The sequence below is a fragment of the Phytophthora infestans genome, genomic scaffold (assembly GCF_000142945.1).
Source record: "Phytophthora infestans T30-4 supercont1.7 genomic scaffold, whole genome shotgun sequence".
Lineage (NCBI taxonomy): Eukaryota > Oomycota > Peronosporomycetes > Peronosporales > Peronosporaceae > Phytophthora > Phytophthora infestans.
Genome location: NW_003303752.1, coordinates 3,121,884 through 3,145,514, shown reverse-complemented (window position 1 = coordinate 3,145,514; position 23,631 = coordinate 3,121,884). Strand labels below are relative to the sequence as shown.

The window sequence follows — 23,631 nt, the reverse complement described above, 5'->3', positions numbered from 1 at the left end:
GAAGCTATTAGCTAGTGTTTTTCCAGATTTGTTTCTTACAGACTCGCGTCCTCTTTCGTCCGGGCCTCTTCCCCAACGTTACGTCGACCACTTTCTGCATTACTGGGATGGCCGATAACCATCCCTCCGGAATCGACGGAGGCAAAACGCCCTAACGCAGGGCTACTGAGGCTGCTTTCTTTGGTGGGAGGTAGCGTCCCGCTCTCGCCGTTTGAGAGGGCGGCGACACGGCCGAAACTTGGCGCGATGCACGTATCGACAACCTGAATGCCCTCTTCTTGAAAGACGTTCTTGATGCCGTTCAACACAGCCAACCATCGTCGGGCGGAATCGTATACAATGCCGAGTATCTTTTCCGCAGGCCAGACCACGCCCGACGAACGATTCTCACCTCTCGTCTCGGCTTAGGGCTCCCCTCTATATTGTTAATGCATTTACAGTCATGTGCATCAATATGCAACGGTCTACAACTTATATATTTAAATACATGACATGTATACATGTACAATATAGGACTGTCGAGCGGGCAAAGGGACCAGGATTTACAGAGCCTACTGACATACACGTACCGTCGATTTATTGCTATCCCAGCCTACGCTCCAGCCCTAGTGACTAATCGCAGGTGATACCGCGCAAGGGGTCGAGTTTTTTGTCTTGTTGGCCTTTTCCATTTTGTATTAAAAAATAAATATTTTACTTTCACAGTGATAATATAATAGCAAGCCTAGAAGTTCTAGACTAATTCAAAATTATTTTAAATACAATGCCGTTTTTCTAATTACGAATTGATTTCATTCATGCTAACTACACCTTTGCCAGTCCAAATCGGCGACAGTGTAAAGCAAAGCGGTGTGAAGTAACTTAAGTGACAAAGAAATTTTTAATTTGTATTTAAAAAAATTGACTTTAGAGCAATGGCGATTTAATGCAGAGCTAACTAGTGGTCGGCATCAAAACCTCTTCTTCTGGCGTCATGCCAACAGAACCAAAGCATGGCCTCGCGGCCCGGACACGCGTTCTCGACGCACACAAGGCTGGGCAGGACTGGGCCTTAGTAGCCGATTGCAACGGAATTCCAGCTACAACGGCTCGGACTATCGTCGAGCAAGGAACCCCGGACATCAAGAAGAGAGGCGGCGCGCGGACGACATGCACTAAGTGCACGTCGGAGATGGAGGAGGCCCTCGTAGAATACCTGGAGGATAACTGTTAATACACGCTCGTGCAGATGCAGGAGATGCTGCACTACGACTTTGGAGTTCGTGTCAGCACCTCCACAATAAGTAAGAAATTGTGTGACAAGTTGTATACTGTGAAACAGGTAATAAGCTCTATTTTAATTTATATTTTATTTGTATTGTACTAATGGTTAGTGTTTATTGCATAGGTTCGAGTTGAGCCAGAAACATGTAACAACGATGTGAATATCGAAAAGAGGAGGGAGTTTGGTGAAGCATTGCTGGCTCATGAGCGCAAGGGGTCTTTCATTGTGTATTACGATGAAACAAATTTTAATTTGTATTGCAAACGTACACAGGGCCGATCTCCAATTGGCGAGCGTGCTGTTGTCGAACTCCCGCCCTCCAAAGAAGCGAACCTGCAGCTGCAATGCGCCGTGTCACCTGAGGTGGGCCTGGTGCACTACGCTAAACAGAGAGGCAGCATTAAAATGGAGGTCAATGCTGCGTTTGTGGACGCGGTGTACGAGGCGGTCAAGCGCCACGACGTGTACCGCGACCACTTCGCTGGCAAGACGGTTGTCATTGTCTTAGACAGCGCTCCTGCTCATAGCCAGACTGAGAATCTGATTACTGAGCAGGAGGACCTGGAGCTGTTGCGGTTGGCGCCATACTCCCCCATGTGTAACCCGATTGAGGGTACGTTTTACAGACAATTATAGCGTGCACATGTACTAACATTTGTGTCTATTTTACTGTGCGGCAGGGTGTTTTAGTGTATTAAAAGCACGCATTAAGGCTTATCTTGCCTTAAGTCATGACGAAATGTTTCTTGCTCCACACGGAGAGAAAACAGAGCGCCGGATGCAGCTGCTTGAAAACGCTGCAGAGCATAGCTTGCCACGTATGGGTTAACAAGATGGCGCGCCACCGTGCGTTGTCAGTGGCGGCAGCTATTCGTAGCGAACCTATGGAGTACGGCACGTAAAGCTTTGCACTACACTAAATCAACTTTGCATGACAGGCTTTTTCTAAAAAAATAAATTTCAAAAATTAAAATAAATTAATTACGGGACGTTCCACTTTGCTTTACACTGTCGCCGATTTAGATACTTTCTATTTTATTACGAATTTTATCCGTTTCCGAATATTATGAAATAAAATGATTTACAAACGCGATTCGGTGAATCAAAATCTCGTGTCCGGTTCAAACTGCCTCATTTATCCCGCCAGTTGAAGTATGACGACCAAGCTTGGTGAACGGCTCGAGGAGCTGGCGGCCTTCCTGGCGCACGCACATGCAGTGGACAGCGTAGAAGAGACGCTCGGTCATCTGCAGACGGAGGTGGCATATGCTATGGCTCGCTCGCGGGCTTCGGCGCAGCAGTGCACCATTCTTTTGTTCCAAAGCACGGAGCCAATGAGTCTGGTGCGCTTCCTGAGCGCCAGCGCTGACTTTGCGGACGATGCACGCAAGCGTGAGATCTCTGCAGCTAGAAGTGGCGTGCTGGAGCTTCTGGCAGCCTTCCTTAAGACATACGGAGCGCATCGTGCGCTCACCAAGCAGCATGTGGTCGACTTGTACAAGGCATGCCAACAGACAGCGCGGGCAGACCCGTTCAATCGAGTCAAGGGCCATGCATTGACTGTAGGAAGGACTATTTACTATTGGGAGGCGAGTGTGAACTGAGTTTTTACGTTGATGCTGTCAGGTGGTGGTGAACGTGCTCAAATACGCAGACAAGCGCGTCACTAGCGATGATATAGAGCCCCGAGCGTATGTGGAGAAGCTGTTTTATGACATCAAGTTCTCCAAGGCGACGCAGACGGCCAAAGGACAGATGCTGGAGGTGATTGGCTACTTAATAGAGAAGTTTCCTAACGAGGTGGACGAGAATGTGCCGATGCTGCTAAGTTGGATAGAAAACGAGTTGGAGAAACAGTTCGCGAGCCATTCGCCCGAGATGATGATGGTAAATGGACTGCTATTTGCATTGGCTCGGCTTTTGGATCGCGATACAGGGAGATACAAGCGGGAAGACGCCCTGCGGAAGAAGATTTACTCGTGAGTTGATGATTGGATGGCGGGAAGTTTAATTATGGGGCTAACGTTTGTCTCTGTGTGCCGCAGATACTTGCTCACGGTGTTTGCAACGACAGTTAGTGGCAATTTGTCGCGCTACCAGGTGACGAACTCGTCTGAAACTTTTCTAGCAAGACACGCGCAGATATTCCAGCAAGAGATCGGTCCAAATGGCTACGTGTGGTTTTCGTACATGAAGTTTTGCTGCCAGAGTGAGAACAAAACGGTACGCTCGAGTTTTATGTTCTTCTGTACATTTGTTTGGAGTTTATGATGCTTAAAAATGCTGCCAGATCAAAGAGCATGCGTTTGTATGCTCGAATGCGATTCTGCAGGTGCTAAATAAATATCTGGCGGACGCAAAGGACGACCAGCGCAAGAAATGTCTGAACAAGATTCTAAAAGAAATTCTGCCGACTGTGAGCGACTCTGCGGCTGGCACGTCGATGACGGCCTTCGCAGTGCAATGCCTTGGTTGGCTTTCGACATCGATCTACGTCTATCTGGGGGCGAAAGGTTATGGGAAGATCGAAGACAAACTGAGAACGTTTGGCGAGTCCCTCTTGGCGTTGGATACAAAAGCGACAGCGTGGAGGTGGCCTCTGTTCTCTCAGTACGTTCAATGCATTGGACGGTTCGTGCAAGAAGTACGTTGGCTAGCGTATTAATGGTTAAATTTCTGTATGTTTTAACGTGCTGTGGCTGATGTGGATTGCTTGAAGCGCCACGATGTTCGACTTGATGAAGGCTACGTCAAGTTTTTGGGGGATATGCTGTGTCATGTCATGACAGCTTATCCCCAGTGTCTTTGGAGGTCAAAAGTGGTGGTACACAAGTCGATTGCGGCCGTCTTTGCCGCTTTATCATGCTGGACAGTGATAGACCCTCTTGTAGATCGCTTTGTCCTTCACACGCTGATGCTGAGCATTTCGAACGTCACTGGGTCAGAAGTGGTAAGATTTGTGATCTTAAAGGAGCTTATAATGACTCGAGTTTGATTCACTGATGCATTTCGCTATAGGTTCTCTATCATCCGGATACGGGGGAGCTTGTGACAAATCTTTTATACGAATATGAAGGCTTCTGGTTAGCCTTACTTCGTCGTCATTCAGGAACGACTATGGAGCCAACAACTGCACCGAGGACTAGTGGAAGCGAAGATGTTGAGATGAAGGAGGCCTCGATTGTTGGAAGAACGCTTCATGCAACCTTCTTCGACTCTACTGTCAAGCATGTTCTTGGCATTATCAGTCAGCTCAACCTTTCGTATCAGTTTGATCTGCAGACAACAAACAACGGGAAGAATGCGACGGGGTACCTGGTAAGTTATACAGTTTGGTCTGCCTGAACTCGCTTCCCTGACTTGTTTCTATATGCAACGACAGCCTACCGTGCCTCGCGATCACTCGATCATGCTTAATATGACCGAGTTTGTTGAGAGGGTCCTCGGTCAAGCACTGAGACCGCTTTTGCGTCCCTGGGTACGTTAGTCTGCTATGTTTAACGAGGTTGGATTGGCTTTAACGCTTGATGTACATTGTTGAAATTGCAGATACCCCTGATCATGCAGCAGGTCATTTCTTCGGCTTCAAAACTACCGCTCGTGTCGAGTTTTTATCGAATTGGAGCTGTAGTGGCTAAAGCAATGGATGATCGGAAGTTCTTCGACTCACCAGAAACTACTGACGATCAGCAGTCCCGCTTCCGCGAGGATTATAAGGCTTTCGTCCAGCGGGTGTGTGTTCAAGCCCGGTTTTACCAGGACGAACTCCTTTTGACGTGCTCTGAGTTTGTTTTGGCGGCTCCCATAGAAGTGGTAGCCGTCCAGGACATGGTTGGCATAGTCCGGTCAATATTGGACCTTGGCCGATCCTATCTCCCCGCGGCCGTCGTCGCTGTCACGGCATTGGAACGTTGGCAAAGACAGTGCCCAGACGATCTGGAAGGCATGATCTCGGAAGTTATCCCTCTACTCTCGGCATATCTCGACCAAGAAGCGCTCAGCGATGAAGATTTATCGCTTGTGAAAGCGAATGGAAAAGGCGTGATGAATGTCTCGTCTAATCAAGCATCCGACCTCGCTCAGCTGCAACGTCGTATCCTACTACTTCTGGGCAAGTGTGGCGGCAAGATTTCGCTATTAATGAGTGAGCCTCCTACCGTGATCAACGCTAGTGGCAGCATGGGAAGCATTTCCTCGCCCTTCTTCCGATTGGAGCTTGAACTAAGCGAGGTGTCGTTGTCGCTAGCGATGGATCCCATTTTATCTCATCTCGGTCTCTTGGCAACGCACAGCTCTGTGCGGCGGGTGAAAGCCAATGCAAGTGAAGGCTACCACGCCTTGGTGTGTTATCTGTGTGGGAAGACAGCGACGCATCCACATGCAGCTGGAAAGAGAACGGTGTTTTATGGAATGTGGCGTGGAGTATTTGCGCGTATCGTACGGCTTGCTACAGACCCGGAGAAGATCTGCAGATCTCTTTTCGAGCCGCTGCTCTTCCAGTTGCTTCGCTGGCTGGCTGCAAATAGTGACACGTTCCCGTTTGAGTATTCGAGCATGTTAGACGAGCTCACGCGGAGCTTGTCCGACCCAGAGACTGCTGTTCGAACGATGTCTGCTCGATGTATCGCACTATTTCTCTCGCTGGCTCTTGAAGATTCGAAAGCGCGCACAAAGGCCGACAACATTTTGGAGCGAGTTTTCTCGCTCTGTCGCCACCCGGGAGCTGTGCAACGTAGCGGAGCTGCAGCCTCCATCAGCTACTTTCTTCGAACTTTGAAGGAAGAAGACGGAGAAGTATTGACGCGGTTTGCGCTGCCGTGCTTGAAGAACCTTCTCTATGCCTTACGCTTATGTGACAGCGACGTTCGAAACAAGGTCGGGGGAGTTGATATTTCGCGAGATGTGATTTCGAAAGCCGTGCTGAAGATTGAACGCGGCATCTGTCGCTTTCCTCAGCTCTTTACGAAAGGAAGTTCCACCGCTCGTAACGTTGATGACGACTCAATTCTTCAGCAGACGACACTATGGCTGTTCCAGCAGACTGGTGCGCGCGAGGTCTTGTTTCGTCGTCTGTGTCGACGTTTGTTTCTGTCTTTTAGCGCGCTGATCAGCAAGTCGAGCCCTGAGTGGATCGAGAGCTATGCTTCGACTCACGGCAGTGAATCGATTATTGCTGTGCTGGTTCCGATGCGCCCACTCGCTCATACAAACATTACGGTGGAATGGATGGAGCAGTTGTCTGCGTCGATTGAGAGCTACGTGTGGTGCTTAGAGCTGCTGGACGACAAAGCTCAAGGCATTTTAGACAATCCTCGGCAAGGTAGCATGAAGCGCAAGCATTCTGCTGCAGTTAGTGACCAACAAGAGGCCAGTTGCCAGCAGACGCTGTCATGGGCTATTGCGATTTTCTTGAAGATCGATGGGCCTTGGGAGGATTCGTCGAAACGTATACATTGGACTGGGGCATATCTCTCCGTCTTGACTTCGTTATGCAGTTGTGTCAAGGCATTTATGAACAATGGCAGCGTGGTGCTACGTGAAGCTGCAGATATAGACAACCAGCTGTTTCGAAGTACTGTAGCCGAGAAGCTTCTCCAGGCACTGCTCCATTGCACAGATACTCAGGCTCTTGATGCAAGTTCGTTTGACGCGATCGAGGACTTTTGTTGTGGTGTGACCGCGCGGAGTCCGGACTGGGCTCACCAACTGCAGGAAACGGTCGATTCGATGCTATCGAGGCTGCAAGTGTGCCTCACGCAAGTGAACAGCAGCGAAACGTTTGTCAAACATTCAACAACTATCACGTCGCTGTCTTTCTTCGGGAGCAAGGTATGCGATATCTGATCTTACAGGAGAAGACAATTTATATATTTGCTAATCCGTTGCTTTGATTTTAACAGGTATTAAGTGCTGGCATCATCAGCTTCCCTGTGGCAGATAAATACGCAGAAATCTTCGCCCTGGTAGCCAGCAAGGCGATTGAGTATGGACATGGCTCACCTCACGACCGCCTTATTGCCATTGCAGCACTGAAGGCTGCAGCTGCATGTGGCTGGAAGATCACTGAAATATTTATTAATCCTGCCGATCGACAGGTGTATGGATCACTATACAGTGACGTGACGCACTTCATGCCCACACTTGCAGTGTGGAACAGGTGCGCAAGCGAGCTGGTTTCTCTGTCTTTGGAGAACGACTTCGTCGTCAACGTGCTGGTCGATGTTCTACGCCAAGTGACTAGCTTCAAAGTCTACCCGTCCAGGTCGGCGGACTGGGATGCGTTTACTAAGACGCTAGTGGCAAATGTCAAGCAGTTTGTCACCAACTTGGAAGCTGTCAAAGCGGATACCCAACGCGCTTTGTCGCTCTTGCAAGTTCTCCGGTACTTTTTGGAGTTATGCCAACATTGTTCTGAAACTCTCGTCGAGGCGCTGCGGATGGGACCTATTCCCGATATCCAGAACGCCATCACTGTGCTACTCAAACAACGAGGATGTAGCTACTTGGTGAAAGCTGAAATCCTGCGAATGCTGGCGATGCTGGGACCTAGCTCGACTCTAGTTCCCAAGGAGAAGCAAGCGTCAAAAGCGACGCTAAACGCTCTGGTTGCGTTTGTTTTCGACGAGTTTCCGATCGTTTCAGTCGATGTCTCGCATGGTTCGAAGGAATTTGACGTGTTCTATTTGTTGTTCTCTGAGCTTCTGGGTGTCATCGAGAGGAGTACCTCAATAGCCTACCTCAAGATCATCTACCCAAGTCTGAAGGAGGCAGAGAAGCATCTTTTTCGTACTGAAATCAAGCAAATGCTTGCAAGGTTTTCGGTCTCGGTCGGCAGTGTACAGACTGGGGGGACAAGAAGCGGTGACAGGATACGGAACCAGCTGGCGGAGCTGCTGGATGTGTTGCTAGACCCCTCGCTGGATGTTACAGTTCGCAAAACGCTTCTGGAAGAAGTGTTTACGCCCTTGATTGAGTGTCAGACTGGAGAAACATTGCTGCAGTTCTATTTGATGGAAAGTCTCTCGAAGAAGTCGACCATTATCAGCTTACTCGCGACTCTGATTTCAACCGCAGCTGAGTCTTCCTCCCCGGGAAGTCGAATTGGTGTGTTTGTGGCGTTCTCGCTAGTGGAGATTCTGTATCGGCTGATAGACCCCGAGATTGTTCGGACGGAGATCAATTCCGCTTTTCTGGGTCACAAGAATGGAAAAGGACGGGAGTTTACGATGCTCGTGTGCAAGTGTGCAAGTAAAGTGGTCACGAAGACACATGGAGATGTCGACGACCTCGTCCGCTTGGCATGTTGTGCAGCTTACAATTGTCTTCTCACTGCTGTCTCTCGGACGCAAAAGCAGGAAAAGTTCTTTGATCAGATCTTGTTCCAGCCAGCTCTCTGGAGCAATATCCTGGATCTCTCACGGGAGTACGAGCTACCTGCCGAGACGGAAACCTTTGCGACCATACCGTTATCAAGCTTGTCAGCGATTTCTCTTGAAGCCAGACTGGAGACGAATGGTACGACGCATTCAACGTCCAAGCGCAATGAATCTGCTGCTCTTCAGTTCTTCACGGCGAGCAGCTTAAGCATGGACACGGATTCGCTCTCAGTCTCCACAATGACTGCGTCGGACATGAACCAAACGGGCTCGACGTATGAGAACATTGAGATCGAACTTGACGCCTTTAATCAGCATCCGTGCATGATTCCATTGCTGCGCGTGTTGGTGCAGATGAAAGCGGACTTTGGTTCTAGCTGGAGTGACAAGGCGATGCCGGGCTGGATGAAGAAGCTTTTTGACGTGATCGTCGACTCGTCAACAGGTTTAAACGTGCGATTGTTCGTGGCGAAAGTGGTGCTGAATGTTCCGGACGTTTTTGCGACGTATTCATCGTCATGGCTGCGTGCAGTGATGGAAGCGCTTCTCGATGCAAGCACGGCTCAAATGGCCCCTGAATTCAGCTATATCTTGCGTGACTGCTGTAATCTTGTGGTGAACTCTTGGAAAGACGTGCCGGTATCATCTCTCAGCGACACAGCCAGTCGATTTGTCAATGAACTGGTCAAGCTTTGTCCGGAGCGGAGTAATGTGATTCGGAACAGTAACGTGCTGCTCGTAACCGAGTTGATCGCTCTCTGGAAGGATTCAGCGAATATTGAAGCGGGGATGCTGGTTACCTACCTCATCAATGACGATGGCGACGCAAAGATGAAAGCTGCAAAGCAATTCGCTGCCCTCCAGATCATCAGTGCGATGCTGACTACTGGACTGGAGAGCGAGCTACTAGTTGAAGAGGCAGGACAGACCGTTGAAGACGGAATCTTGCTGGTCATGACGAGCAAGACGACGTCCTTGTACACTCTAGCAGCTGAGGTCGGTGGACTATACTTACAGACTGCTGGCCACTCGGAGAGTGAAGAGTTCATGTGCAAGCTGAGAAACCTGATTATCGGCTCGTACAACGACGAAGACTTTGGACGTTTCCTGGCATTGCTCCGCAACGCTTCGCTGCACAAGTCAGAAATCATTGATTCGATGATGCTACAGCGTCTGTCGTTCGTGCTGCCAAAGGCTATTGCGGTGGATACGTGGGCGTTGCTGGCGGCCGATTCGTTGAACAATGCGGCTGCGAACGATAGCGTCGTGAAGGACCTATTTGCCCATATGCAGTCTGTTCTTGGTCGCTTTGTAGCCCACCGACATGCTGGAGTACAGCTCAGTACCCTCCGAGCTATCTCACGTCTTCTGGGTCACTTGACCTTGTCAGAGCTGGATCGTTTGATAGCAAATCCATCCGACGGCGGGATTGGCATGCTCAAATGTTATGAAGGCCACGATCTTTCCGAGTGTCGAGGACTGCTGTTTACTGTGGCCAAGAAGCTCTTCGAGAAAGATCTCTCCGATGAGGTGAAATCTAGAGTTCGAGTCTCTCTGCTCCATGGACTGTGCGATTCAGATGACCAGCGGAGACAAGAAGCGTTCGAGTATTGGAATAGCTCGGCGGCCATCGTGAATTCCTGTAGCGATCGATTGCTTTCGATCTTTGGTCCATTGTATTCCTCCGAGTTCGACGACAAGTGGATACTCTATGCTACCAATCTCCTTGTCGGCATGTCGAAGGAGAGCAGTGAGTTTGAACGACCTCTTTTTGCCAGTGCACTGGGCAGTGGAGAGTACGCAGCAACGCACATTGATGCGAGTTGGGAGGCGAAAACGCAGTCGATGGCACCGCTGTTTTCGGTGGAAGCTGATTTATTCAGTGCACGTCCAGAGACAACGCAGCAATCTTCTAGCAGCTTATCATACACTGCATCACAAGGTGATGGGTCTCTGGGCAGTGCGATGCAGTCGCAGTTGTTTCTCTCCAAACCAGGTAAGCCCACACATCCTCCGTAGATAACTGTATGCATGTGAGTTTGTTTTATTGACGACAGCTTGTGATTTGTGTGTGGTATACAGCATCTATTGGATCAACACCAAGCTACAGCCAATCCTTTGGCGACTCGGACGCTGTTCAGCAGCGACCGGGACGAAATCGCTTCTTTAAACGCCGTGCTGCTGCAGAGAATCCCGCTGTGAAAGACCCGTCAAGTTATGACAAGAAAGCCTCCAAGCGTTTCTTCCAAGACCAGTACGCTCTGTTGAAGAAGAAAGAAGAAGCGCAGGTAACTCGAGACCGGAAACAGCGTCAGGGACACGTGTCGATGAAGAGAACATATCGCGTCGGTGAGTTTCCTGACATCCAGATTACGCAGCAAGATATCGTGGATCCTATCATGGCGCTCTGCGAGTCCTCCGTCGAGACGTCAAGCTTGGTGTTCGGCGCACTGTTCTCATCGATCGTGGGCAATTCACAGTTTGAAAAGTCCGGAAGCACAGACGAGCTGACGCGGAGGCTCGAGGAGACATTGACACGCTCCAAATCATCGTCGGTATACGTTGGAAGTATAGTTCCAGCATATTTCGCCAGTATTATCCGACACCCGCGTCTTTGTGACGTGCTTCCTCTTCGTCCACAAACGATCGGAGAAGCTGGGTTATCGAGTGGGAAGTATCATCTCAGTGAGCTGGCACTTGAAGAACAGTTGATTCACGAGATTCAAGGCAAGAACGCGGACCTGGACGTAGCGTCCAATGGATTAGTGACAAGCTGTTGGGATCTGCTGCACAAACTGCTGAGTACAGTGCACAAGCATAATTTTCTGGTAGCGCTGTCAATGACATGCAGTACAAGTGCCGAATCGAAGCTCGCACTCCAAGCACAGCTATCTGGAGACCTCCCACTCGCTATAGCATCATACAAGAAGGCTCAGAGTATATTGGACTCGCAACTGGAAATCCTGGAAGGCAATAACGCCGTCGCTGTTGAGACTGATGCTACGCGATGTCGTTGGCAACGATTCAACTGCTTGGAGACGTTAAACAATTGGGACGCGCTGAAAAACGAGCTTACTGAAGCGACTCTGGAAGACAGTGAGTTTGTGTGGAAGCAGCGTCCACCGTATCTGGAGCAAGGCGTTGGTCACTACTTGCGTTCGTGCTTGGGACTGGCAGAGGCTAAGCAAACGGATAGCGACCTGGCCAGTCTGCAGAACTTCATCGAAGGTGCAATGCGTGATTCAGCAAAGACGGAGCTTGTGCAGTCGAGGTTCCCAGTTGAGATGTGCTTGGCCTACCTGTCATCAGGAGACAAGAACCAAGCGCGTGTCTGTGTGGAAACATTTTACGCGAATTTCCTGAAGATGTGGAGACAGACAAGTCCCATGGCATCGACTTCTCGCATGCAATTGTTACAGTCGCTGGCGTCGATGGTGGAGATTGACGACGTACTCTCTCGCTTCGGACGTGACTACTCTGATGTTGACACGAGGAAGCACCCGAGTATCACGGGGTTTATGGATGCGTGGAGAAGATTCCCACCTTCAACAGGGGAGAAGGGCATGGTGCTCTGGTCGCAACACTCTATGGTACAGAACACCGTTGCCGGCTTTCTGCTGAAGTATACACGAGATCAAGGACTGCTCTCGGACGAGATACGTCTGGCTGTTCTAGGGAGCAAGAGCAATGCGATGCTGCAGTACGCCAACGCGGCAATTTCCTGCAATATTCTGGCGTTGGCGTCGAAGATGCTGAAAAGCTACCGCGAGTTGTGCAACACACACCACCTCCCGAAACTGAGTGTTCAAATGGTGGAGGCTTTCGTATCACACGTGCTCAAGTTGGTGGATCGACAAGAGCATCAGGCGGACCGAAGTGGCTTCAACTCGATTAAGCTGATCACGAGATATTACGAGACGGCCACGAAGATGTTCGACAATGTGGAAATCATGAACATGATGGAGACTGCAGACGCAAGCGACAAAGTGGCGATGGGTTATTTGGAGGCAAAGGCGTTTGCGAGTGCCGCTGGGTTTTATGCTGTCCACGACGTCGACGACAACTTGAAAGAGGAGTATTTCTCCCGCTCATTGGACATGTTCAAGGTCTCTTGCCAGCGCATTGATGCTGTGTCTCGTAAAGAGATGGACGACGGCGCGTCTTCTGCTTTCTTGAGATGTCGCTTGACCTTCATCGAGTTTCTGAACGACTTGCTTTTCAAGCGGAAAATGGAGAAACTAGCCAAGCTCGTGGACCGGAAAGCATTGACAAAGCTGTTGGCCGACAATGTTTTGGGAGGAATGGCTGCTGGAGACCGTGAATGTGCTCACTACTTCCCGCAGTTGTGCGACGTGATTGCACCGTACCCAGATATCGTGGCGGACTTTGAAGAGTGTGTTCTGTCCAAGATTCCGCTGTGGACGTGTCTGCAGTGGTCGGCTCAGCTTATGGCGTTGCTGAATGGACCTATCGGAAAGACGATTGTTGCGATGTTGGAAAAGGTTCTTGTACTGTCATACTTAGCTTGCTGTGCTGTCCTCTTGTGACCTTTTGCTTTATGCTTTTGTAGATGGCGGAGAAATACCCAGTGGCACTCTTCTATGACTTCATGGTCACGTGCAGATCTTCGCTGGACAAATTCAAAGTGGACTTGCATCGTCTGGAGGTGCTGCTCGCGAATCCGGTGATGGAAAAATTCGTCACCGCCTTGAGATTGTATGGTTTGTGCTTTTAGATCATTGGAGGAGGAAGTCTGGACGATGTTACAGTAATGTGCTGTTTTGGGTTGGTAGAATTCATCACCCAGAGCTACGGCTAAAGGAGGGACTACGAGAGATCGCCAAGCTGATTGAAGATAACAGGACGTCAGATGCACAAGGAAAAGTGGAGCATCTATGGAAGGACTGCTTCTCTCCTGATCGACCACTACTCGGCACCCAGATCGGACGATACAATCGCGATTGGAGCCGAAAGGCTAAGCGAGATGTGGAGAAAATAATGGGCAAAGACGGCTCCAAGATGACTGCAAAAACTGTCAATTCAGCGCGTGAATGGGTCATGAACCACTTCGGTGTCACACCTGGCAGATATGGCATCACGAAGGACATGAAGGCGCATCTGGGAGACTTTGCGGAGTGGCTTGAGGAATTTGACCATTCGAGCTGTACACTGGAACTCCCGGGGCAGTATACAGCATGTAAGTTATCTGCGTTCAGCAGCTATGACATCCGTCTCACATGGGTTACTTGCGTGTGCTGTAGATTGGAGTCCTCCGGATCCGTCGAAGCACGTGCGGATCTTGAGCTTCGATTCGATGCTCGGAGTGCTATCGTCGAAGCAGTTACCCAAGAGATTGACGGTGCATTGCAGCGATGAGAAGGACTACACATTCCTTGTAAAGGGAGGCGAAGACTTGCGTCTTGACCAGCGCATTGAACAACTTTTCGGCGTGATGAATCAGATCCTCGATGCAGACCCGCGGTGTCGCGATCAAAGACTCGCTCTAACGACCTACGACGTGATCCCAATGACACAGGAAATCGGTCTATTGGAGTGGGTAGACGGCACAACAACCTTGAAAGGAATCATTGAGGCACAGCTGCAGATGGACGAACGCTGCGTCGACCTAAAAAGCAACAAGAGACAGAAACTGGAACTATTTAACACGACAGCAGCAAAGGCGTACGAGTCCTTTCTACTGAAGCAACGGGGTGCAAGCTTTAGTGCCAAGGTGGTTGCTCCTCGATCGAAGGACGTGGTGGATCAGTTCGCCAAGGTCCAAGCGATGATCCCAGCAGATTTGTTACGGCGTCAGCTACTCGGACTGGGCTCGAATTTCGAGGCATTCCTGCTAGTTCGAGACCACTTTCTCAAGTCCGTAGCTGTATTCAGCGCCTGCTCGTACGTGTTGGGTATTGGAGATCGTCATCTGGATAATTTCCTCCTTGACCTCGCGAGTGGCCGTGTCATTGGCATCGACTTTGGTGTAAGTTTTGGTGCTGGTGCAAGTGTTCTCCCTGTTCCCGAATTGATTCCGTTCCGGTACACCAGACAAATGGACTTTGTGTTCCAGCCCTATGACGGTGCCAATCTACTCGCACAGGAAATGCAAGCGGTGTTTGATGCGTTACGCTCGAAGCGACAAGTGGTTGAAAGTGTCATGAATGTGTTCTTGCACGAGCCGCTACTGGATTGGCAGCAGTCGACCACAACGCATCAGAAGGCATTGTTTGAAGCTGAAGACGATGCTCCGTCTACTCTGCAGGATAGTGATGTGGAGATGGAGGACGTGGAAGAGCCCCGTACGTCTCGATCGAGCAAGAGAGTGACGCCGTCTCCAGCTGGAGGCAATGCAACCACCGCGTGGCTACCTGATGTCAAGATTGCCATTGCACGAAGGAAGCTGGAGGGTGTGTCGCCTGCCTTGCTGCTGAAGGAGGAGCTGGCCCAGAACCCCCATCTGAAGCAACATCTCAGTAAGTTCCACGCACTGGTTGATACGGCCAGTAGTAAAAAGGAGGACGCTAATGAGATGGCGGAACTGAGCTCGCTGACGCAAGCTCAGGAGCTACTGGCAATGGCCACGGCGCCGGATTTGCTCGGCCGCACGTTCCAAGGATGGATGCCGTGGCTCTAAGGTTTCTACTCCATGCGGTATCACGTGTCTTGCAGCGTAGCTGATTGAGCTTAGGTCGTGAAAATTTAAGTGCTGCACGTGTGATTGCCACTCGGTTAATTGCCACTTGGCGTTCGTTTATCAGTAAAGAAAAACTCGTATTCCCTTAGTAACTTCAAAGCTCAAATAACTAGCGTTGTTGTGTAGCGGGACCCTATCGTATTACATGTAATACCCCACACATACTTGGCACACTTTTTTCACCGCGAGAATTTCCGGTGACGGGTTTAGCAGTAATTCCTTACACGATTTGTAATTTCTCAACCAATTCTCCGTCACCTCGTCCGAAGGTTCGTGAAGAAAGATTCACGAGCGGCAGGCAAGCCTGCAGGCTGCCGCGATCGCTGGATATATAGTTTACAACGGGTAGCTGCGACTACCAGTTCCCCCAGACGATCATGACTCCTCTTCCTCCTCGTATTCTCTCCAGCATCGATCGCATCAGCGCTGCTCTGGAAGTTGCAGTGGAAGAGCCTCCACCTGCAGCTGGCACATTGCGAGTGTGTCAGGCAACGGAAGATGAATGGATCTTGTTTGTTAACAGGGATGGACACATCGTTCGACCCAATTATCTTGAGTGGTTTGCTGACACTGGAGAGATCCACATGATCGAGTTTGCCGACGTGCCCCACGAGAGTTATAGTAACGAGTTTGTAGCCCGTAGTTCATTTGCCGAGCGACATGTCAGCTCATGGCTCAAAGGGTACTTGGCCGCCAGTAGCTCGCAAAGACGACGATGGTGTCCAGACATCAGTTATGGACCACGCCGAGCAACGCCGGGATCTGTCCTTCCTTTGGGTATGTTAGCCACAAACACAAGCACGTATTGAGAATTAGTTACCAGAGCCCATAAAATCTACTTGACAGATAGACGACATGAACTGGTTCAGGCATCTCTCATGGTCCTTGACCTAGTTTAGAAGAAGTTCCCAAATTAGGTGATGAGGATGGCCATCAGTAGTTTCTAGAATAGCATGCTAGCAACCAGCAGAGGCGTTTAGTACTGTGCTCAAGGTGGCGGTAACAGAGTTTGATCGGCCAAGTGGTAGCCATGAAGGCGTTGCCGAGTTTTGTGACATCGATGGCCGCTATGCCGAAGCCTCGACCGATCGGCATTCCACAGACATTTCTGCTTCGAGACCTCAAGGAGAAACGCAAATTCCGACTATTATCGAGAAAGTTGCTGGCATTTATAACATTCGTCTCCATCTACTTGACAGCTCTCCTCATGGACCGAAACATCTCTGGCCGTACGTGGCGAGTTGCGTAAATTTCCTGCACTCGTCTAACCTCGTAAATATTACTATTGATCAGGTTCTGTAGTACAAAATATTGTGGAAACAGAGTTACTGAAGACTCCCCAAGGAACATCGAGTATTGTCTTCAATGACATCACGAGTGTAAACGATTTCTGGGATTGGTTTATCAACTCGTTTCTAAGCATCATGTACTCTGGAAGTGGTGGAAGCGAAGCCTACACATTAGCGTCTCACACGGTTATTCTAGGGGGATTTCACTTGTGGCAAACTCGATATGCGGCACTAAACTTCAGTGACCCTGACAACAAAGGTAGCAGCTGCTATAGCGACACGCCACTGCTCCAAAACAAAACGTGTTACTCCACTAAGCAAGAGGCGATCGAAGATTTTGGCATCACTGACGGAACCAACGAGAGCTCAGTGAAGCTCCAATCGCTCGACATGTTTTCGTATTCGACCGACAACAATTCAGACATCAGCGGGTACCAGACATTTTTCCTCCGTAGCACCACTAATGGTGCCAACGAACTGGCAAAGGCCAATTCGATGCAACAATACGGCTGGTTGGATCGTCAAACCAAGGAAGTGGTGGTCGTTTTGGCTCTGTATAATCCCTCTCTTCGTGTCCTATCGATCGTACATTTGACGATAGATTTTAATCTCGCAGGCGGAGTAACGCCTTCTTCTGACGTTCTTGTATTAAATCTCGAGCCGTACGACTTTAACGCGAAGAAAAACATTGTTCGTGTGATTCTAGAAGCACTTTTCATCGGCCACGTCGCCTACTTTGCCCTACTCGAACTTTGGGACGTCTGCGTGCTTTCCGGAGGCAACTATCGAATTGTAAGTGTCAATATTGAAAAACTGATCCAAAGTGTGTAGCTAATCTTCGCTCTGCTTGTATTTTTTTTCCAGTACATCGCTCGATACGGATTGATGAACAATATCGGCGACTGGGGGAACATCTTAGTGAACGTGGCTATCATTATTTGGAGATACTGCAGTCAGAAAACAGCTACACGCCAGAAACTGCTCAAGCTCAAGACATTCGACGAGTACATCAACCCGCTGCCACTGATGATCTGGGATCGGATACTATTGGGTCTAAATCTTCTCAACATTTTGCTACTGACAGCACGTGCACTCAAATATTTCCAAGTAACAAAAGGAGGGCGACGTCTCATGCGTAGTGTGTACGGCGCAATGCCCGAGGTGATATCCTTCATCCCAATCTACTTCTCGGTCATCGTGGGCTATTCCTTTGCCGGCCACATGCTATATGGATTGAATTTCACCGAGTGGGCGACATTCCCACGGGCATTTTTCCGTGTCTTCGAACTCAACTTTGGACTGTACGATCCGGGTCCGATTTATGACCAAGGTGGTATCTTCAGTGCCATCTTTATTTACACAGGGAATACCGTCTTCTGTATCCTCATGCTTAATATTTTCATGGCTATCGTCATGTCCACATGGGAACGTCTATCCGAACAAGAAGCGGATCGTGCTGAAGAGCGAGACCAGTTCTCACGTGGATTGGGCTTCACCGACGTGTTATTCCTCATGGCAATGAAGGAAGATCACGTTGATGCACTCATCGACGTGGCGATACAACTTGAAGGTGACAAATTAATTACCAGGAATTTATTCTGTAACGTTTGGGACGAGCTCGACGACGATGAAGTTCCTGAATGGACAGTGAGTCGCGTGCTTGGGTGGTACTGGGATCGCAACGATCTCGCTGCTACAGCATCAGGACTTAGTGCTAGCACACAAGCGTTGGCATCTTTCGGCTCTGCAGCCGCTGTCTCGAAAGCCTTGTCCAAATTCAGCGTAGCAGCTGCAAACGCAAAAGCCACAAGTAAAGCGACTTCCCCTACGAAATATGCTGGACGCACTGCTACGCCGGACTCAGAAACAGAAGAAGAAGCTGTTGAAGTTGTCAACACTGCTCGGGATCTTGACACAAGGCCACCGCCAGTCACACATATCAACATGGCTACTGTCGTCAACGCTTTCGCTGTCCCCACCTTACCGTGGGGTGCCACAAAACCCACAACTAACGCTAAAGTAGGCGTGGATGGGTAAAAGATTGCAACACAAAAGGAAAGAAAAGAAATAGTAAACTTATCGTAGTATTTTTATTGTATCATCGTTCCAACAAAAATATGAAAAAGCAAATAGTAAAAATGTAAAAGTTTATGGGTATCGCGTCATTCCGACTGCATTCCGTTAAGCTCACAGGTGACACGATGGAGTGGCGGTCGCAGGGTTTCATCCTCGCTTGGCCTTGATTGAGTTGTAGTGGTAGATGGGAGCTAATTGGTCGAGCTTTCCGTTGAACTCGACAGCTCCACTAAGAGAAAACGGACACAAGAGACATACAACCAAGACTAGAGCCATACTGACAGCTCAAAGCGCGCAGAAGCAAGCGTTCGCTCCGCTCACAGTGCCCGCCTTGGCTCAGTAGCAACATCACTCGTCATTGGTCATGATTTTTTTCTGATAGCTGATTGAATTTATGGCATCTCAGGGGAAGCCTCGGCAGCGAGCTCGTCCGTGCCGTTCTTCTCAGCAATGTAGCGACGCAGGTTACGCACGAAGCAAGAGACTTCACCGATGGAGCCCTTGCGGATGACACTGGACGGGAAGTAGCCCTTGATGTCCATGTTGAGGATCCAGATGAGACGGCTCTTGAACGGAGACGTCGGATGGGGCAGGATGACCCAGCCCGTCGGGCCGTTCTCACCACGAGTGATTCCCTTTTGAGGCTTCAGAACGTTCTTGCCGGCGTAGCTGTTGGCGATTACGTATCCGCCGCCATCCTGGCGACGCCATGTGCGGGTGTTAACAAAGTCACGACTGGAAATGACGCCACCTAGAGCGGGGGCCGAGATGAGGTGAACCAGGTCCGTTGTCTCGTCCAGCTTGCAGATCACGTTGCTCTCAGCTGCCGTCACATTCCACACATTGCTCGTCTCCAGGTTCGTATACAGTTCATCAAATAACTCATCGGGGGAGAGTGGGATCTCACCCTCACATTTGTAAATACGCGACGGCTTGCCATCACGAGAGTGGACGGTCACGTTCTCTGTGGTGGGGATCTCCACGCTCCAGGCCGAATCCGTGGCCACGTCCGAGTTGGCCAGTTCTAGGACTTTGTCCAGCGACTTTTGAGAGCTGGCAATGAGCTCGTCACTCAGCGCAGGGGTGATCTTGACACTGGCGTATTTGTCCTCCTTAGGCTTCTCCGACACGGCCGACGTGGATGTAGCGGTTGTGGTGGACAGGTCGTCCGTGGCGTCCAGGTCCATGCCACTAAAAATCTTCTCGGCATCTTCCAGGTCCGTCACGCCGTCTGTGAATTGTCTGGCGGCACTTATCCTCAGGACGATCTCGTACACGTTCTTGACAAAGCCGGCCAGTAGGATCCAGATGGCTGGGTTGGACATGGCCACTTCATCCTTGAGAAACCAGAAGGCGGCCGCGAAGCCCACGGCCGAGGCCACCATGAAACTCAGGCTGCTGTCCGCGTCCGCACTATTGCGCTGCGTCTTGACGACGGCGTTATTATCTTGTTTCTCCTTGGCCAGCAGCAGCTCCTCCGTGACTACGGGGTTCTCGCTGATCTCTGTCGTGGTGTGGAAACGCGGGCCCACCGCCGTCTCCTCGGCTTCGTACAACACGGCGCTGCTGTGCGCGTGGGTGGCGCATGGGTCACATACACGCTGACGGCGCGGGATCTCGCCGGGGTTCGTGGCGAGTACCATACGCGTCCGGGAGCAGGCGTGACAGAAGATCTCGCCACACACACGACAGTGGTGGCGGCGGTTCACGAGAGAGAAGGCCTTCTCGCACTTGGCGCACGTACGGGCGGCCGCGTCCTCGACCCAGCGGCCCGAGACCGTGTCGCGCGAAGCGCCGTTGATGCCTGTAGGGGACCAGCTACTCGAGGCCGTGGAGACGTTGGAGAACGAGCGCGGTCGCATGGTAAGCGAAGCGCGCGAGCCTCCGGCCGCGACAGCCTTGGCAGCGGCCCGCTCGGCCCGAGCCGAGCGCGCGGCACCTGGAGGCCGTATACACATTCAGTGCTTTAAATAGAGGGCGCAGTAAAGCTCCTAGCGCGGCGCTTTGGATAGTGAGCGCAAGTGAAGAAGGAAGAGAGTGTGTGTGATTGAAAACCGAAGATGGATTTTCTATGAAAGCAGTATTGTAGGTGCAGTTTTAAGGCATGTCCTTTAGAATCGAATTTTACAGGATGAATGAGCTGTTTAATGTATGCTTTTTGATCATAGCAGTAAAATACCTTGAAACGTATGTGGTTTTGGAGGATGTGGTCAGCACCAGACGGGCTCCCATTGGCTAAATCGTGTGTGTAATGCTGTTCCAGGCTTTCCCCTGTTTTGCTGCTGATTGTGCTCCCCTCGTCAAATGTATCGCGCGCACAACAGTGTTGTGACACAAGACTTGATGCGGCGAGACGGCGACGAAAGGCTCATGATACTTGTTGACAACCAGCGGGCGCCGATTGAGGCAATTGGACGTCGACGCGGCGGAAGCTACTGGAAAGCCCACGGCGGTTATAGCCGAAGCGGGCAGCAGTGTATCCAGAGGAGGCCGTGATTTACATACTTGTCTCAAACGCCAACGTCATGCTGACCAGAGCGATGATCTCTAGCAATTGCCTTCCGAGCTTCGTCGCCCGGGTTTCATGTGTACATGTAGTACTTGCAGGATATGCGCCGTCAGTCAGAGTTGCGAGCTTATTATCCTTCCCGTTACTGAACACGTGGTGATCGCCGCATCGTACTCTTCGTCGTCTCGAACGTGTAGAGCTTCCATTGCACCAGCAGGGCTGCAGCCCACAGGCCTGCACAGGACGGTGTCATGATGACACTTCATTTACCAACGTACATGTACATGTACTGTACCGGTAGTCATTTTGTTGTGCTGGAAACCTGATCGAGACTCGCAATCGGATTGCGCGTCGAGCACCGTCGTCATGCAGCTTTCGCAAGGCCTGCCAAAGTCGTTAAAGCAATGCTCTGAAACCATTGCACAGCCAACAGCTGGATCGCGGTGATCAGCATACACTTGAAGAAAAATCCTCAAGGGCAAGCACATGTACAGTGTACTTGCCCTTGAGGATTTTCCTGTACATGTACAGGTAAATTACCTGAGGTAATACATGAGTATGTAGCCGTTTTGTAACGAGTTCCAATGCCGCAGATCACTGCGTACGTGTGGTGGCCGCGTGGTGCTCACCTTGGTGCCATCTACGGCGTAAGCTACACGGTTTGTGGAATATGGTGGCCTCCCCAAGATTGCGGCTCGCCACTTGGTTTGGTCGCTAGTCCCGGTGGCGCACAGTTCAGCCGACCGCTGATATACTAAGCTGCCACGTGTTCATCCAAAGCGAAAACTGAGCTGGCAGGCATCAGTCCAGCGAGGTTCGGCCGCCGTCACACTCGCGGCACCGCACGCACCGAAAATATCGCTATTCGCTTCCACCTCCACCTCATTCATGGCGCTCCAGTCACGAGAACTGGTCAAAATTGAAGTCTTAGGGCAGGTTAGACTTGTATTTTCCTGTTGAGCTCAGAGCATATTGCTAGCATATTGCTTCCCACGCAACCAGAAGTTAGAGATTTAAAATCTTCTACTAGCATACTGATCTTGCTGTTAGCAAGGTACCCCGTCATTTGTTCAATCTTTCACTATGCTATGGCATGGGCCGATCTTACAGCATTACTGAAGATGGCTTCAGCTTCGGGTCAGTCTCTCAACAGCCGTAACGGAGCATGGTCTGGACTCCGGATGCTCCCATGATGACCAGAACGCGCCTGAGCAGACCGACGCGAAAGCAAAGACCACAGTACGGAACTTGCTAGCCAGCACCAACGTTGTTAACCGCCGCTGGCCATTCCCAGCAGCGACTCTTCCTCGAGCTACTTGCGCAAGCACCACAACGGAGAGATCATGGCAGACTACGAAGGATATTTGCTGCTGCACGATATCGGACGACAGGCGGTGCGTCGATAGTCTTTCTTCTCATGCATCCGCCATTGCTGACGTGCTCTTCTTGAATAGGACCCTCTCTTTTTCGAGTTGGAAGGCGGTATGTTGCGGTACTACGACAAGAAGGACGGGCGCTTCATTGGCCAGTTCTCACTCACTCGCCACCGCGTACTGGTGCAACCGATCGACGGTGGACTGACGCCCAACCGCTTCTACTTAGAGCTCAGCCCTGTCCGCTCGGTGCATGACACAGATCGCTCGATCAAGCACTTCCGACGTACGCGAATTGTGCTAGGCGCGTCGACTCCCGAGACTCAGGAGCAGTGGATCAAAGCACTGCGTACCTGGCGCCGTCGTAATTGGAAGGACACGGCAGTAATTGCTGCGTTTGAAGACGAAGCCAACGCGCTACGCATGATGATGCTCATGTACCGTCTTGAGCTCAAGCTGCTGCGCTTCACGGACCTCACGCTACGCAAGGTCAACATGGATCCTCACCCGAGTGACCCGATCTACGGCGAGGCAGCGTTCGCAAAGCACCAAGGACACTCGACTACTAAGCTTGGAGGAGCAATTCAGGTCACTCGTTTTACCGACACGTTCGGCGTCCAAGGAATCTACGCGGACCAGTTCGCGCTATGATGATGAAAGCTGTCCCTTACCGCCGTGATGAGATAGAAGCGACCCACCGCGCCATGTTATGCCATGTATGTGTAATTTATTCTTGTGAACATGGCGAAAAGTGAGGATATTATAGCATGTGTTCGTCAGTGTCGGCAATCAATAATGTTTCCAAGTTTAAAGCAACAACAACGAGAGACTACTTATAGTTTATCTTTTCAAATTCTTGTTCTTTTAAATGGTAGAAGACATTTTGTTTGCGTAAAGCAGCTCCCACTTACGTCACCCCACTCGCTGCTTGAAAAATGGGATGTGTCGCAATGCATGTACGCTTCCCATTTTACATTGTGTATCGTCCGCAGTTGGTTGCAAAACCTTTCGTTTACCACAACGTTTGTGCGTGTCTACTTGCGCGTC

At 50.4% G+C, this 23,631-nt stretch overlaps 4 protein-coding genes across 4 annotated transcripts; 3 read left to right on the top strand and 1 right to left on the bottom strand.

The window, feature by feature from the left end:
- Positions 1 to 2,418: 2,418 nt before the first annotated feature.
- Positions 2,419 to 15,277, top strand: PITG_05423 (DNA-dependent protein kinase catalytic subunit, putative; the record flags this gene model as incomplete). The annotated part of the gene is made up of 13 exons (XM_002999027.1): positions 2,419 to 2,826; positions 2,891 to 3,243; positions 3,310 to 3,487; positions 3,555 to 3,908; positions 4,020 to 4,214; positions 4,283 to 4,582; positions 4,647 to 4,742; positions 4,814 to 7,093; positions 7,165 to 10,636; positions 10,723 to 13,142; positions 13,211 to 13,356; positions 13,434 to 13,837; positions 13,902 to 15,277. The coding sequence occupies 13 exons, from the start codon at positions 2,419 to 2,421 to the stop codon at positions 15,275 to 15,277; spliced, it is 11,982 nt and encodes a 3,993-aa protein (XP_002999073.1).
- A 1,090-nt stretch (positions 15,278 to 16,367) lies between these two features.
- On the top strand, positions 16,368 to 18,663 carry PITG_05422 (Polycystin Cation Channel (PCC) Family; the record flags this gene model as incomplete). The annotated part of the gene is made up of 4 exons (XM_002999026.1): positions 16,368 to 16,566; positions 16,631 to 17,424; positions 17,491 to 17,677; positions 17,735 to 18,663. 4 exons carry the CDS (start codon positions 16,368 to 16,370, stop codon positions 18,661 to 18,663), a joined length of 2,109 nt encoding a protein of 702 aa, XP_002999072.1.
- A 75-nt stretch (positions 18,664 to 18,738) lies between these two features.
- On the bottom strand, positions 18,739 to 20,683 carry PITG_05421 (uncharacterized protein; the record flags this gene model as incomplete). Its single annotated transcript, XM_002999025.1, has 1 exon — positions 18,739 to 20,683. The coding sequence occupies one exon, from the start codon at positions 20,562 to 20,564 to the stop codon at positions 19,095 to 19,097; it is 1,470 nt and encodes a 489-aa protein (XP_002999071.1).
- A 1,871-nt stretch (positions 20,684 to 22,554) lies between these two features.
- On the top strand, positions 22,555 to 23,235 carry PITG_05420 (uncharacterized protein; the record flags this gene model as incomplete). The annotated part of the gene is made up of 2 exons (XM_002999024.1): positions 22,555 to 22,605; positions 22,666 to 23,235. The coding sequence occupies 2 exons, from the start codon at positions 22,555 to 22,557 to the stop codon at positions 23,233 to 23,235; spliced, it is 621 nt and encodes a 206-aa protein (XP_002999070.1).
- Between the last annotated feature and the right edge of the window lie 396 nt (positions 23,236 to 23,631).